The 15,883-nt window shown below is 36.9% G+C and overlaps 3 protein-coding genes across 5 annotated transcripts; 1 reads left to right on the top strand and 2 right to left on the bottom strand.

Annotated features, from left to right (window-relative positions):
* Positions 1-607: 607 nt before the first annotated feature.
* On the top strand, positions 608-5,820 carry LOC127249570 (uncharacterized). Of its 3 annotated transcripts, none has more exons than XM_051272454.1 (10): positions 608-881; positions 1,200-1,292; positions 1,828-1,952; positions 2,362-3,080; positions 3,167-4,464; positions 4,649-4,728; positions 4,823-4,915; positions 4,994-5,067; positions 5,210-5,351; positions 5,545-5,820. In XM_051272454.1, exons 1-10 carry the CDS (start codon positions 797-799, stop codon positions 5,626-5,628), a joined length of 2,793 nt encoding a protein of 930 aa, XP_051128411.1. In that variant the 5' UTR covers positions 608-796; the 3' UTR covers positions 5,629-5,820. The 3 variants fall into 3 exon arrangements, with proteins under 3 accessions (XP_051128411.1, XP_051128413.1, XP_051128414.1); XM_051272457.1 differs by having other exon boundaries at positions 827-881; positions 1,200-1,588; XM_051272456.1 differs by lacking the exon at positions 1,200-1,292.
* Positions 5,821-5,834: 14 nt separating this feature from the next.
* LOC127249571 (E3 ubiquitin-protein ligase At4g11680-like) lies at positions 5,835-7,864 on the bottom strand. The gene is made up of 3 exons (XM_051272458.1): positions 6,978-7,864; positions 6,557-6,893; positions 5,835-6,473 (listed from the first exon to the last, which is right to left on the bottom strand). Exons 1-3 carry the CDS (start codon positions 7,463-7,465, stop codon positions 6,327-6,329), a joined length of 972 nt encoding a protein of 323 aa, XP_051128415.1. The 5' UTR covers positions 7,466-7,864; the 3' UTR covers positions 5,835-6,326.
* Positions 7,865-12,630: 4,766 nt separating this feature from the next.
* Positions 12,631-15,649, bottom strand: LOC127249775 (uncharacterized). The gene is made up of 2 exons (XM_051272762.1): positions 13,584-15,649; positions 12,631-12,929 (listed from the first exon to the last, which is right to left on the bottom strand). Exons 1-2 carry the CDS (start codon positions 15,441-15,443, stop codon positions 12,825-12,827), a joined length of 1,965 nt encoding a protein of 654 aa, XP_051128719.1. The 5' UTR covers positions 15,444-15,649; the 3' UTR covers positions 12,631-12,824.
* Between the last annotated feature and the right edge of the window lie 234 nt (positions 15,650-15,883).

Here is a 15,883-nt window from a genome sequence, read left to right as displayed (position 1 = left end):
ATGTATATATCATTTTCATGGTAATGGAATAATATTGTATTGGCAGTCTGTCTGCGGGGAATGAATGATTCATAATTAATCAATGTATCGTGGTTATTACTTATTAGAGAATAAGAGTTTTTTTTTTTTTTTTTTTTTTTTATATGTAGATTTTGAAAAAATAATTAATTGTTATTAAAAATAATAGGAAATAATTAATTTTGACTTGGATTTGAAATAAAATAAAACACGCACGCCCCTTTGTTTCAAGAAACGTCGTAAAGGTGTGTTTGTTTGGAGGACTATTCATCCCATCTTTTTTTTCTAAAAATATCAAATCAAATACTTATTTTTTTTTATTATACTAAAAATCAATTTTACATTCAAAATATTACATCAACATCTGTCTATATCACATCATACAACTAATCAAATTTAAATATTTTTCTATTCAAATCTCAATTCAAAATTCAAATCCTCAAACAAACACACGAAAAGATATTAACCATTGGATGGATAAACTAAAAGTCCAAAATCTATCCTTTAAAGTATTTTAATGGGCCTAATGGCGGCCCAATTTCAGGGCCACTATAAACTATACACTCGAATACAATTTAAAGATAAAGACCACACCCGCTGGATTTCTTCCATTCGACTTCGTGTGCAAACGAATTGACACAAGCGTGTAATCTAGGGCTTCGTCTGATCATCGATACTCTGCTTCTGCTACGTATTCAATCGAATCTTCCTTCTCTCCGCTTTGCTTTGGGTGAATCTTCTCGTTATTTCAAGGTTTTGCAATTTGCTTGTATTTGGAATGGGGAGACGGAAGGAGCGTCGGCTAGCGGCCATGAGCGCTGCTGGGCGTAGAGTTAAGCTCGATCTATTCGTGGAACCATCTGGTATACACAAAATCCATTCCTTCTATCGTGGTTTGCATCGGTAGGATTAATGAATTTAGGAATTTTCGTAGCTTCTAGGTTTTTGTTCCGCGGAAGTATGCATGCTTAGTTGTCCGGCGCTATGTATTATTGCTTATTACAGGCTTTTTTTTTTTTTTAAAAAAAGGAGATTCTCGTTTGATTTCTTTGTGTATGTATACTTTTTTTGGTTATCGCTACTGTTGGACTCTTATTGTTTACAGTATGTATGGGGATTTTGTGCGAGTTATTTCTTTATATTCGCGGCTTATTTTTGTGTTCGGTGCGTACCTGTATTAGGAGATTTGGGTGACTCCACTGTCCAGGAAGGAGTTGGACGGGACGGTGACTCCAGAACTCGGACCGAGTTACCCAGTTCACCACATTCTTCAGGTGGGTTCCATCAGTTTTCTTCAAAGGACTGCTCTTTGTAGAGAAGACATGATGTGACCGCATAATATTGGTGGAAATTATTCGGTTTTTTTGTACAAGACATGTGTTTTCTATCCCCCGAAAATAGTTTTCCGACTATAGGAAGGCTGTGGTATTGGGAACTGTCAAAAGGTTATCCCCGACTACATCTGCCTCCTGCCACAGTGCATTATCTTGTAAACTTTTCATCTGTCTTGCCCTTTCTGCGGCGCCATCAAAGGATGTTTGGAGATCCACAAGGAAATTTTGCCCAATTGGTTCGTATGTCTTTGGCTTTATTTCCATTTTTGTGATACTGATGATTTCGATCTTTTGCTACAGGTGTGCTGGTTACCTTGAATTTTCTAATCCTTTAGCTGCTGTGTTTCCTTCTCATTTATTACTGTTCTTCAGTAGTTTTATACTTCAATTTATGTTAGTTGTAGACATTATAAGACATGCATGCAAATTTGTTGAAAATTTTGAGGTGTTTAATATTGTAGTTTTTTGTTAACAGGGCAACAGCCACAAAATCCTCTTGTTCTGCTTGAGCAATACAGTGATGAAGATTCAGAAGATGATTCATCTAAACAGCTGAATCAAGCTGTTTCCCAGGGATCTTCAGTGTGTGCTGACAAAGAGGTAATTGTATGAACAAGAAGTTCTGCTTTGCCAAATTAGCCATAGTCTGAGTTCAGCTATATTCTGATATATAGTGAAAATAAATAAATAAGTAATAATGATAATGAATAAGTCTTGTTCCGGAAGCAAGCTGAATTCGAGATCCACATTCACCCTGCTTTTCCTGTATATAAGGATGAGATTTGTTGATTTGTCATGCAATGGCCAATCAAGGTTATGTAGATTCTTGGGGCACTTGCAGTTTTGCTGTGCAGTGAACTCCTGATAGCTTTACTTGCTTTTACGCAAGCTTAATAGTGGCTGCTTAAGCTGGTATTAAGGTTTATTTAACTCTACTTGTATTGCTGGTTGATTGTTCTCCTTTTCTGAACTAATTTAGTACTTTTTTTTATTTTTTTATTTTTTTCAGGCTATTGTTTATGCTTGCGAAGAAACTCGGCATATTGAAAATAATGGCGGGAAAGAGCATAATCAAACAATGGAGCAACTCCTGATAAAGGATGGTTCTTCTCAGGAACCTTCTACAAAACATGAGGAAGCAAATGTCTCAGGAGTTAATTCTCATGATTTACATCAGAAACAAACAAATATTAGAACAGAAGAAACTACATATGATGCTACTGCTCCTGATGACAACCTTATTGGGGATGTGAATTCTGGTTGGAAGATGGTTTTGCACGAAGAAAGTAACCAATACTATTATTGGAATACTGTGACGGGTGAAACTTCATGGGAAGTACCGGGTGTATTTGCACAGGAAACCGTTTCATCTATAGAGAGAGGCAATGGTGATGTTAAAGAAAAAGTGGATGCTTCTGTGGAGCTGGATAAATCAAATACGCCTTTGGTTATGGGTGAAGATTATATCTCTAGAAAAGATAGTTTTGAATCAAATTTCCACTGCCAAAACTCTGAAGGTGTTGTACAAGACACCAAAATGGATGATTCTCATGAAGGGTTTAAAGGTGACACTATAAATGGTGATGAATGCAAAAAAGAAGCAAACAAGAGTGATGACAGTTCTCTACTCGGTGGATGTTCTGTAGAAATTAGAACTGGTATTGAACTTCCTTCTCATCTGATAAAGCTGTGTGAAGGCCTGTTAGAGAGATTGAACTCTATGAAATGGTACTTGACTATGTCTTCTTGCAATAATATATAGTTCTTATTTATAGCAAAAATGTTGCTAATTCTTTGTACTTTCTGCTTTTCAGCTTTAACTGTCATGCGGAAGATAAAGATTTTAAATTGAAATGCATGCTGGAAATTGAGATCAGGCTTGCTGACATTAAGGCTTTAGCAGCTCATGGATCATCTCTACTTCCATTCTGGCTACACTCAGAGGATCAGCTAAAACGACTTGAGGCTTTAGTAGAAGATGCAATGAATCATCCTTCTAGATCCCCTAGTGGACTAGAGGCTGAAGTTGATTCAAGTGGAAAAAAGGAACTTGCTGGTCTGGAACACCAGGCTGTACCCATTGCTAGGTCATCAAATTTTGAGGCTCATGGTGTTGCTCCCACTTCCACAGAACATTTGACCTCCATGTGCTACACCAGCTCCTATCCTGTTGATGATGTGGGCCGAAAAAGTGAAATGATTGTCACTCTTACGGAAAGTGTATTACCTCCTGGAACCGTACATTCTGATGAAGATGAAGACATGGATGTGGACATGGAAGTTGAGGATACATCTACAGTCAAGCCCCCTCATGCCAACGCAACAGGTGCTTATCATCATGTATCACCCGAACTATCAAGCCTGCAAACTAACCAGGCATTGCAGGAATCATCAGTTGCAGTGAATGGCCCTCCTACTGAAGAATGGATTCCTCCACCACCACCTGACAGTGAACCATTTCCTCCTCCACCTCCAGATGATGAACCATTTCCTCCTCCACCTCCTGATGAACCTCCAGAAACTTCGTTTCCTCCACCTGCCCATCTGGGGTCAGTACAACCTTTTTCTTATCCTGAGCAGTATGCTTCGTCATACCCTGGTGCTGGCATTGAATATTATGGACAAACAAACCTTGAAGTTTCTACCGGTACTCTTTATACACATCCTGATGGAGGGGTACAATTACCCATACCCCAGTTACCTCATTATTATGAAGCAGTCCCGAGTATATATGGTGTTACACCCTTGGGAGTCACTGCCATTGATTCCACAGCTTATTATGCCCCTCAGAATGCTTCCTTAAGTCATGTTCCATTGATTACTGGTGCTTCTGAGGCTTCAATTGCTCATAGTGAACCTGCTCCTGAAAATCTTGACTCTGCAAAACAAGGCAATTTGGATTCCCTACTTACGCATAGTTCTATTGTTGGTGAGTCTGGCAATGGCACTGGAAAGTCTACTGTGGAGGGTTCAGAAGCTCAGCCTGCAGTTGGAGCTCCTTCGACTTCAATGGCAAATGGTGTTTCTGTAACATCCACATCTGAGACCATTTCATCTGCTTCTGCTGCTGCAGCTGCGGCTGCAGCTGCAGCTTCTAAGCCTCAATCTAAGGGTATAATTGAAACTTAGCTTTCATTCTTTACTGATCCTCACCAAAGAGGTTTTGCCAATTTACGCTTATGATATTGATTTCCAACAAAGGAAACTTGTTGAGTTCTTTTAGGGAGGCAACTGAAACTTGATTGGACTTGTAGATTGCAACTAACTGGCATCTTATGCGGTTTAATTATGTTCAGTTACACGTAACAAGAAAAGAAATGTTGCAACGGTATCCTCGTTGAGATCTAACAAGAAAGTCTCCAAGCTGGTGGACAAGGTTGTGGCCATCAATGTTTTGTGATTGATGAGATGGTTGTCATATTTACTTGTTATGTGATTCTGAGTATTGACTTTTCCTCTTTTGAAAACAGTGGAAAGCTGCAAAGGAGGAGTTGCAAGAAGAGGAAGAAGAACCTGAAAATGCTTATGAAATGCTGGAGAGAAAGAGGCAAAGGGAAATAGAGGTTTAAGCTGTTGCTTTTACTTTTACATGTAATGTCTACTTTCATTCTCGTGTCTCTAAACATTCTTCTTCCATTCAGGAATGGCGAGCACAACAAATTGCAAGCGGTGAGGCCAAAGACAATGCTAATTTTCAGCCGCTTGGTGGTGATTGGTACTCATCTGAACTTCATACAGTCAAAATCAATATTTTTATTAACCAGCTCCACATGAACATTGTTGTCATGATCCTTCCATATATTTCATGGTTACTAGAAAAAACTGTCCTCGTAACCAAATTTCTTACTGTCATGAAGGCGTGAGCGGGTGAAGCGCAGGAGAGCCGAAAGGATGAAAGAAAAGAAACAAAGCCCATCAAATATTGCCTCCTCACCAGACATAAACCAACAACAGGTTGATCTAGTGGAAATGTCAAAAGGCCTCCCTTCTGGATGGCAGGTACTTTCTTCACTTCTCTACCCCATGTTCTTTTTCACTTTAGAATTACACAATCCTTGCACAGTATATTGTAAGGACATTTCAACAAAACATAATCCCTTCCCTCTCACTCAATCCCCCATCCTTTCTCCTATACAAAAGCATAGGGCATTTTCAAGATGGATTAACTTTTCTTGTGCCCATTTTTTATCAGGTTTACTGGGATGATTCATCGAAACAAGTCTACTATGGCAATGTTTTGACATCAGAGACAACCTGGACTAGGCCTGCTGACTGATTAGTTGTTTTAATGTAATTTTGTCTCCATTTTTTCTTTTTATTTGGTGGGCTAGACTTAGAATTCTTTGGTGGGGTATGGCTTTTTTCATTGCAGAAATTTGTCACGAGTTTGTGATATCATCCTGTGTCTTAAAGGGGTTGATTCTTGAAATACACCCTTTATATAGTAAAATCCTGACATTTATATATATATATATATATTGCAATAAACATCATACATGGATGAGGTACCATACAAAGATTTGGTGAACATTATTTCGAAAGCATGATGGAAGATAGGCTACCTAATGTTGGCATTGTTGTCCTGTCACACAAAACTTAGGACAGCAATCTACCAACTTATTTTGTCCCAACCACAAAAGGAAATTTTGCAAGAATGTTTCCTTCCACTTCAAACTTTGTCTCCATGAATTACTCAAACTGTAAATACAACCACCATATCAGCAGCCACAACAACATTTCAAAATATACCCAAAAAAATTATATATATATTTATATATATAAAAGATCCTCTCCAGATGCAGTATCTACTTTCCGGGGAGCCAAAAATATACAGAATCTCCTCCACTCATGCATTTGCGGGCACAATCTAGCTAAACCCTTTTCTTGAAAATGGCAGAACAAAGAAATAAAGAAAGAAGAAAAAAAAAAACTTGTATTGAAATTTATTTGCATTCAATTTTTTATGTATAATTATCATTTATCTATGCCTTGCTTGCAAAGAGGACAGCAGGAGATAATCCTAAGCCATTGATCCACACACTTGAGATGAAAAATATGATCACATGGCAGCTGCCTGATTTCTTCTTTGTCTTTGTACTTAGCCAAGCATATGCAGCATTCCTGCCAACAACAAAAAAATTCAAGCTTCATTAGCCCCTGTCTACAACACTAAATAGGCTGAGAATATTCGATCGATTTCGTACGGGATCTTCGCTGTAGTCGGCATCCTTGTATTTCCAGCTAGGCAAGCCGGCGAGCTGCTCTTCGGATGCGCCTCGTTGGATGGAGGCTGTGTTCATGTTGTAGCCTAGGAGTGCGCTGAGCAACGGCACACAGCAGCAGAGCAGCACGAATAGTATGAATGGGAACGAGTAGCTGACGGCGTTCCATGCCAGCAGGGAGATGCAGAGGACGTGGAGCTTTGGCGCGCGGTGGTATGAACCGAATCGCGAATCGAATATCCACACGTTACCCATCACGAACCATATTGCGAATATCAGCTCGATCGAAGCCCTGCATCTCTGCATGCACTGCAAGCTTCTGATCAACAAAAATTTCGATATCAGCCAAGAAGTTCATAATTTAAAAGTTTAAACTTGTAGGGATATCAGTATATAGGCTAACCTCGATTCTTCGTTGTTGTTGTTGTGTTGTTGCTCGATATCGTCGTGGGAATGATGAGCGAGGCGATAGCGCCACAAGAGGATTGCGACGCTAAGAAAGCATCCGAAGGCATAGCCGGAGAGCCATATTCGCATAGGCCAAACGGGCTTTTCTGTTTTGGAGGTGATCAAAGTGTAGGCGGTGAGAGATATTTGGGTGATTAAGGCCATGAATTCGACGAACATCCATTTCTTGGAGTCGAAGGGATTGGGGCCGAGGTCGGAGCCGGATCCGTTCTGGTAATGGAAGACTCTTCTCAAAAAGGCGTAGCATCTCGACCGCGATATCTTCATCGCCACACGAACCAACAGCGGAGGAGACAAACTCCGAGGAGGAGGTAAAGGCCTTGAATCGGTAGTGGTCAGAGAAATCCTGTCCTCTGGAAGAGAAGAAGAAACAGAGTTGCCGCAGAGGGAGTCGTGTGTGAAGACATGATACCTTGGATTCATCGAAGATTAATGAATAATCCACGTGATCGATCGATCGATCAATTAACTGATCTCCCCCAGACAGACAAGTATATCTATCTATCTATATATATATATGTATGTATGTATGTATCTGTATGTAGAGCAGTAGAGAAAGGAATAAAAAGGGGATGAGTCGAAGAAAGTTGTAGAGACTACAAGTGAAGAAGATGAAAGGAAAGCTTGGAGGGTGAAATGATCAGGAGAGAGATGGCGACCAATAACCCAACAGCTTTGCTTTGCTTTGATTCAAATCAATTGAATTGAATTGAAGTCGAGTTGAGTTGGGAAGATATACTAGATGAAAACACATAGACATATAATACAAGTACACAAGCATGGATGGGTACAAACGGTTGGCCTAACTGTTGTTTAACCACCAAGCAATCAATCAACCACAGAGAAAGAGAAACAAATATATATATATATATATAGAGGGGGGGTGGGGGGGGGGTTGGAAGAAGAAGAAGACGACGACGACGAAGAAGAAGGAAGATTAAGGAAGCAATTAGTATAAGTTGTATTTATTAGTATTAATTAATTGTTTGTTTGAGTTAGTTTTATTTGACTGATGACATGTTAAAATTGAGTTGTGGCGGGTACAGTTGTTGGCCAAGCCAATATCTATTCTATTCAATTTGTTCTTGGGCCCCTCTCCTTCTATGACACGTGGCGTCCCTTTGAAGGTCAGCCGCCATGCTTATCTGACCCCTCTCTCTCTCTCTCTCTCCCTTTTCTCTCTCTAATTAATTATTATTTTCTACGTCCACAAATTAATTTTTTATTTTTTTAATTTAAAACGTTTTAATAATTATTGTTCAATTTTTTTTTTAAATATACAAATTTTATATTTTTACTCTTAATTCATTTATTACTTTTAATCTCAATCATACAATTAAAGATAAATTTGTCAATTTATAACAAAAATACAATCAGTTGAATGGAGGGAGTATTAATTTCATTTTCCTCATAATATTCAAAACTCTATTGAGTTTATTTTAAAAGTTGTTGAATACCTTGTTATTCATTCATGTTCGACATCTTAGTACACATAACCGATCATCATGTTCAAAATCAACGTATTTATTTCCTAATTTAATAAATATTATTATAGTTTACTTAAAATTACGATCATATTATCTTTTATGAGTTGTATTTTCAATAATATGTTAATCAAATTATTTTGACACACTATTTTTATATATATATGTATAATTATTATTTTTTTATTCTACTTATGAATACATTACATTATGGATAAACGACATATTCAATACTCAGACCATTGATGTTTCCTAAATTGATTGATCTTCGTAAATAATGATAGAAAATAAATTTTTTTTTTTTTTTCTCAATTTTTTTTTTTAATTACAAATAATAAAAATCATTTAATGTTGAAACGGCATCGTTAACCAATGTAAAAGAACTACCTGTAAGGGTTCCCACGCCAAAAAAAAATACCTGTAAGATTACTTACACGAACGAAATGCTAATAAGAATGGAATTTTTAGATTTAAAAGTGGATTAATATTTATAAAAACATTGTAGATCCTACGTAGGGTAGGGTAGGGTAGGGTAGGGCCCAGGGCGGTGCAGGTGTAGACTAGTGTAGCCCGAGAATAGGATACACGTGTGTTATTTTTTGTCCGTCGTGACTTGAGACTCTACATTTCTTACTCTAATTGTGTGTTTATTCAAGACGATTTTTTATGATTATTATTATTATTATTATATAATAAAGATATATTATTATCTTTTATAAAATATTATTCCCCACGTCCACTTATCATGTTCATATTGTCGTTTTTGTACGTCTCATATTTTATGTTACTTTTTTTTAAAAAAAAAATGATTATCCATTTTCATCTTCTTTAAAAATTTGTAGTTATCTTGATATTAATTTATAATAATTTATATCATATGTTAACTATTTTTATTAATATATTCTTAATTATTTACTAATAATACTTATCTTAAATTCTCGTTTCTACGGTGACCGGTCACTCATTGTGGAACGAAAGTAGTATTTTATATTAAATATTGTTTAAATTAAAATTTACACCATATATAATTGTTACTTACCAAGAGGGTCGGTTTGATTTAAATTTGAATTAAATTTTATTTTGCATACATTAATTAATTAATTAATATTAATTACCCAAATTAGACGTTGAGAATTATCTTGAAAGGAGTATGGTCGTCTTCAATGGGCCCCTTCGATTTCGATCCCTATCTCTATCTGCATCCATCCTTGTGATCTCATTCCCAGCCAAAAATAAAAATAAAAATAAAAATAAAAATAAAAATGACGATCCCAAATATATTAAAATATCTATAGCTAATTTGATTACATTGCATCCCTATCATCGCTCAATTATGGCGAATAATAAAATGATTTTAATTGTTTAATTATGTTGTTGTAATATATTACCTTCAATTCAATTGAATTGTATCAAAATAATTCTTCACTAGATTAATACTCCGTCCGTCCCACCAGAATTGAAATCTTTGATTAGGGACACAGTATTTAAGATGATAATATTTAATTAGTTAATAATACTTAGTTATGATATTATTATATTATTATTTTTTGTATAATTAATAATATTTATAGTTTTAAAGTAAATTTAATATATATGATTAAAAAAATTAAAATATATGTTCAAATATTTAAAAATTATATACCAATTAAAAAATATATGCAATATTGATATTATTTTACAGAGAATAAAATCTTCTGTAATACAAGTAACTAAAAAATATTTTTGTTTATTTATAATTAACATAAATCAATTTTATAAAAAAACAATGTAGTTTTAAATATAGATAAAAATATTTATTTTTTTTATGAGAGAGGTACAAATAAAAGGGTTTTGAGTAGTCTACGTCATTTATTATGGTGTTGTATATTAGATAGTTAATTAAGTTGATTTATATTTATTAAATATATTTTGATTTAATCATTTTTACAAAAATAGAAAAGTGTCATTATTACAGGACAGAAAAAAAAAATAAAAAAATTGGGTCAATGTGGTGGGACAGAGGGGTATATATCTATATATATTTATACTCCTCCTTCACTATTTATTTATTGTATAAAATTTTCTTGTCTTACAAAAGTAAACACAAAATATTGTTCATAAATATGCACCCTAATTATTTAAGTATTTTGCAAATAACTTGAATGAAATGTTTTAAATCTTGTTGTTTGAATAAAAAAAATTGAGCAACTTTTTTTTTTTTTTTTTTTTTTTGATCGGAAAAAATTGAGCAACCTTCATTTTACAAATGGGGTTGTTACCTATATTATTTAGGGTTTGTTTCTTTTGATTAAAATCCCAAGTTTTATTAACTTTGCATTTTTTTTAAAAAAATACACTTTTTCTTCTCACGAAATATCTTATCATAAATTATTTTAATATCAAATTCAAACCAAAATTTTTTCAAACTCATCAAAACAAACATACCCTTATATTGAAACGTATTATTTGTATTATTATTTATTAGTTAGTGTTAGGGATAAGAATGGGTTGAGCCCGATCTAATATTCAACCCGAATATACATAGTTAGACCTGATATCTTAATTAGATCTAATAATATCTAGATCTAACTATGCTCAGACTCGAGGTATATCCAATAAAATCCGATGAACCTAAAATACTTTTGTAAGTCTAAAGAATTTAATTTAAAATTAAATCCAATATATATTGAAATTTATACATTTTATTAAAAAACATGATTAATAAAATACTAATAATAGAAATAAATCAAACCTAAAAATATTATAAATATAATTATATTGTTAGAATTTGTTTAAAAATATTATTAATGTATTTATATATATAGGATCGAATTCACTCTTAGATCCAACCCATGATTGAATATGATATATAAAACCTAATCTGATATCCGAATAATTAAACTCGATCCAAAATAAATAGATTACATGTAAGTCGGATTTGAAGGCTATCTAAATCCATTGCTATCATTAGTGAGCCTTAGCCTCAAGTCCCCTTATATATATCTACTTACTAAATTTAATTTGCTACCCTATAAATAGTTCTATTTAATTTAATCCCATAGATGATTTTGTTATTTTTTATTTTTTTCGATGATATGAAAATCCGTAGTCGTTATCAGAAAGTATAGATGATTTTGTTTTTACTCTTGAGGTTTTGGATTATCTCAGTCTTCTATAACTTATAATATATATACGATGCTCTAACTTGACCCTACGAAGGTCTTGGGGGAGGGGTCGTTTGATAATTTGTTCTAACAGGATTCTAATTTATGCTATTCCCTTCGTCATGTAAATGTGTGTTCATTTGATCGGGTATGAGTTTTAATAAAAGTGAGTAATAATTGTTACTTTTTCTTTTTACAGTAAAAAAAAATACAAAAATATAATAAATTTTTACTTAGAAAAAAATGAGAATACTTTTCAATGACAATCCAAAAGAAAGTAAATATAAATTTGAATGAGAAAGTGAATATAGATTTGAACGAGGGATGGAGTATAACTTATTTATAACCATATACATACAATAAACTTCTGTTTGATCATTTCAGTTGATATGGATAATTAATGTAGAATCTATTGACCATATAGAGTATTGTATTTAATAATTTGCTAAGGATTTGCTGACAAACCTGCCAATATATTCTCACTTAAAGAAATATGACATGTACAATAATAAAATATTTTTATATTTCAATTAAAATTATTAGTATGTTGCTATTTTATTTACAATTTATCAATGATTCTTTCAAATATATATTTAGTTAATATATTCTTACACAAAATTTATTATACATAAAATATTAATATTTTTTAATCAATGTCAAATAAAAATAAATAAATGCATACATAGTAATGAATTGAAGGAATATATATATATATATATTATAATTATGATATTGATCTTAATGGCAAGATCTGTGACATTCTATACTACAAATATGCACAGCTCTTGAGAATGAAAATAACAAATTTGCAGGGTATTAGGTTCGAGCAGACATTTACCCAGTGCGTACTTTCGGATAGCGGCTGCTGTTGCCACGTCATAAAAATAAATAAATAACAAATTTGAGATTCACATTCAATGACATGCATAAATTCATTCATTAGTAGCTACAACAGCAAGAATAGAATCGAAATAATTAAATCATTTTCACTTTCTCAAAAAATAAAATGAAAAATCTAAAGTGTACAAATGTTGTATGCACTCAAAAATCCTGTCTGAAGGGGAGAAGAAATCAAACCAAAACAACAACAAAATACTGTCTGTACATAATAATAATAATAATAATAATAATAATAATAATAATTTTACAGCATCGTTAAACACTCTTGTCTTTGTCTTTGTTCCCTTCCAACACAAACTCCACATACAAATCCTTAAGAGCAATTACAACAGTAGTCATCAATGGCCCCATTATAGCTCCCTGCAAACATTAATTACATATCATCTTCAACCTCCATATCCATACAATCTTAGAACAAGACACTCAAATTGTTGTAACAAATAGAAACAATGCGTCGGCTACCTCTACGGACAGAAACAAAAATCAGATTTACGGAGAACGACTATGGTAGAAATTACAAATTAATCTATATTGCGCGTCTCTAACTCTATTCAAATAAACTAAGCAAATACATCAGACAGACTCAACCAATTGTGCATACCGTCGGTCGGGGGCCACTCCGCGCCCCCAAACCCCACTTCATCCCCTTGACCCCTGACTCGCTGATCAGGTAACAAAACTTTCGTAAAAGCTCAGCGAAGTAACAAATTAAATTTAATGCATATCAACAGAAATAAATGAAACTAGGCCGGGCGCCACTCCATGCCCCCGGACCCCACTTCGCCCCCTTGAACCCCCGACTTGCTGATCGGGCAGCGAAACTTTCGTAAAAATTCAGTAAAGTGATAAATTAGATTAATGCATATCAACATAAATAAATAGAATTAGGTCGGGGGCACTCCGCGCCCCCAGACCCCACTTCGCCCCCTTAACCCCTGACTTGCTGATCATTCAGCGAAGTAACAAACTAGATTCAAAGCATATCAAGAGAAATAAATGGAACTACAAACTAACCTCAAATGCAGAGGAGAACAACGTCATCCCGCCGATGATGCTGAGCCCGGTCAAATAAGCACTGTACCCAGGAATGTCCTCTTGAATCTCACTCGTCCCGTAATCCATAATCACCAAATGAACCACCGCAAGCACAATTGCAACCGCATACCGCCCCTCCAGCACCAGCTGCAGGGCCGCCGGAATCGTCGCCAGCCCCGGCGGGAACACCGGCAGCAGACAACTAACAAAAGCCAGCACCGTCGACATGTACACGAAATGTATGGAAAAGAGCCTGAACAGCAGCCACGTCATGCACCCCTGAAACAGAGCAATCTCCACCGTCGCCAGCAGCACGCCGGAGATCGCGTTGTCGAGCATCTCGACGCACCTCGATCGGGTCGAATCCGAGATCGGCAGCATCCCCATCGCCTGCTCCGTAACCCCGCCCGACTCCGCCGTGATCAGATAGTACAGAACCCAAAAGAACACCATCGACTGCGACACGAAGTTGAAGAGCTCGGCTGCGCCGGAGAGGATCGAGCTCCCGATCAAGAACACGAGCTTTACGCTCCCCCCGAGCACCGACGTCCCGCTAACGACAATGCTCTGCATCACATCCACCCCCTGGTATGCGTACCCTTTCGCCGTCTCCACCAAGTCCTTTCGGCTAATCGCGACTTCTCTGAAGATCGCGTCGACTTCCGAATAAATCAGCCCCCATTCGCGCTCTCGAATCCGCCTTTTCAAGCTCAAGAACTTCTCTGCATAAGGTGAAGGGCTCATCAATGCCTGAGACTTCGACGACGAATTCCCTGCCGCCGGAGTGATCACGAAATGCTTAATTCCGGCAACGAATTCCGTCATGTTGTACTGCATTGCCAAACTATCGATCTGATCGGAGACCGTTTCGTAGAGCTTCGTCGAATACATGTCAACCATTCCGGCAACGTCGTTCTCGTCCATCCATTTTTTGACCCCAATTCTCTCTGTGTAATTGCTCTCCTCGACGTGCGATTTGAGTGCAAAGACTGCATCTTTGCCCTCCATCCCGATCTTATAGGAGAAGAATATCAGTCCGGCCAGGGACCCTACGATCATCGCAACAATTAATCCAACGGCCACAAATGTTTTCAACCTTTTCAGTATCGCCCTGGTGAAAATTGCACTGACTGGAAGCCTGCGGAAGCTCTTGCTCCTGAAAGTGGAGACTTTGCTCATCGTCGATTCGATGTCGGTGGCTGTGAAGATGAATCCGAGTACGAGGATGGAGATGGATCCTAGGAATCCGATGTACTCGTATGCCATTACAAATAACCAAAAGGACACCAGCCATCTGAGTAATTTGTGAAATCCTGTCTTTTTTGCTCTTACAGTTACAGAGCTGTTTGACTTCTTCTTCTTCTTCCTAAGGGCGATTTGAAAAAATAAATCCTTGATTTCGGCTAGGGTTCCGACGAAGGCTCGGAATATCGCGACGGGGACGGCTAAGGTTGTCTCGGTGAGACCTAATTTTAGAGGCTCCGACCAAAATCCGACTAGGGTTTGCTGAACGCCGCGCAAGGGGATCGAACACAGGACGGCCCATAAAATTGGGCGCAGGAAATCTTCTAGAAGCTTGCAGACTCCGTAGAGGACGAAGATTGTGAAGGCGAGGCCGGCGTGGGCCATGGTTATGTAGAGAGCGAGGCGTACCTGTTGGTCGTCGGCGAGGTTGTTTCTATTCGACGGCGGCGGCGGCGGCGGCTTTTGCTCCGGCGGCGCGGCGGGGTAAGTCTCGGCCGGTTTTCTGATGGAGGCGGATCGGAACATCTCCTGCCACGGCGGCGAGACGCTGCTGGATTCCGATTTGGCGTCGGAATCGTACGGCACCAGCTCCATCAACGGTCTGAATTGAACAGATTCGATCAAACAACGTTGAATAATTCGAATTGCTGCTTTTGGATGGAGTTTCAGATTACGCAGAGGAATTCCATAGACGGAAATGGGGAAGGGTGATTGGCTGTGTTCGGGGTTCAGATGGATTCATTACTTCATTCATTCATTCTGGTGTCAGACATGTCATTCATATGCTGTCATTGCTGTGTTCTAAAATGTCTTCCTTGACTCAATCATTACTTCATTTTAGTCCTGTGGAATCTTCGGTGAAATTACTGAATTACCCTCCTGTCGTGGGCTCCGCTACGTGCCTTGCTATTTGTTGTCGGCACACGGTTTGCGACAACCTTTTTGGACGGAGCAGAGATCAACGGCTAGGATTTGACGGCTCTCGGGCCGGGCCCACCAACCACTGTAATAGAACAGTCTTCTCGTTTTCATAT

Source organism: Andrographis paniculata, unplaced genomic scaffold (genome assembly GCF_009805555.1).
Source record: "Andrographis paniculata isolate CXL003 unplaced genomic scaffold, ASM980555v1 Contig36END, whole genome shotgun sequence".
In the NCBI taxonomy this organism is placed as follows: domain Eukaryota; kingdom Viridiplantae; phylum Streptophyta; class Magnoliopsida; order Lamiales; family Acanthaceae; genus Andrographis; species Andrographis paniculata.
The sequence above is the reverse complement of the archived record's forward strand: the minus strand, read 5'-3'. Positions and strand labels throughout refer to the sequence as shown.

Bases quoted from the DNA above. Each gene is read 5' to 3' on its own strand.
- LOC127249570 (XM_051272454.1), top strand. From the start codon at position 797: ATGGGGAGACGGAAGGAGCGTCGGCTAGCGGCCATGAGCGCTGCTGGG. The intron at 4,729-4,822 runs GTTGTGGCCATC...TTTTGAAAACAG, and splicing joins TCTCCAAGCTGGTGGACAAG to TGGAAAGCTGCAAAGGAGGA. The intron at 4,916-4,993 runs GTTTAAGCTGTT...TCTTCCATTCAG, and splicing joins AGAGGCAAAGGGAAATAGAG to GAATGGCGAGCACAACAAAT.
- LOC127249571 (XM_051272458.1), bottom strand. From the start codon at position 7,465: ATGAATCCAAGGTATCATGTCTTCACACACGACTCCCTCTGCGGCAAC. The intron at 6,894-6,977 runs GTTAGCCTATAT...TTTGTTGATCAG, and splicing joins AACAACAACGAAGAATCGAG to AAGCTTGCAGTGCATGCAGA. The intron at 6,474-6,556 runs GTACGAAATCGA...TGTTGTTGGCAG, and splicing joins CCGACTACAGCGAAGATCCC to GAATGCTGCATATGCTTGGC.
- LOC127249775 (XM_051272762.1), bottom strand. From the start codon at position 15,443: ATGGAGCTGGTGCCGTACGATTCCGACGCCAAATCGGAATCCAGCAGC. The intron at 12,930-13,583 runs GTTAGTTTGTAG...TAATGTTTGCAG, and splicing joins TGTTCTCCTCTGCATTTGAG to GGAGCTATAATGGGGCCATT.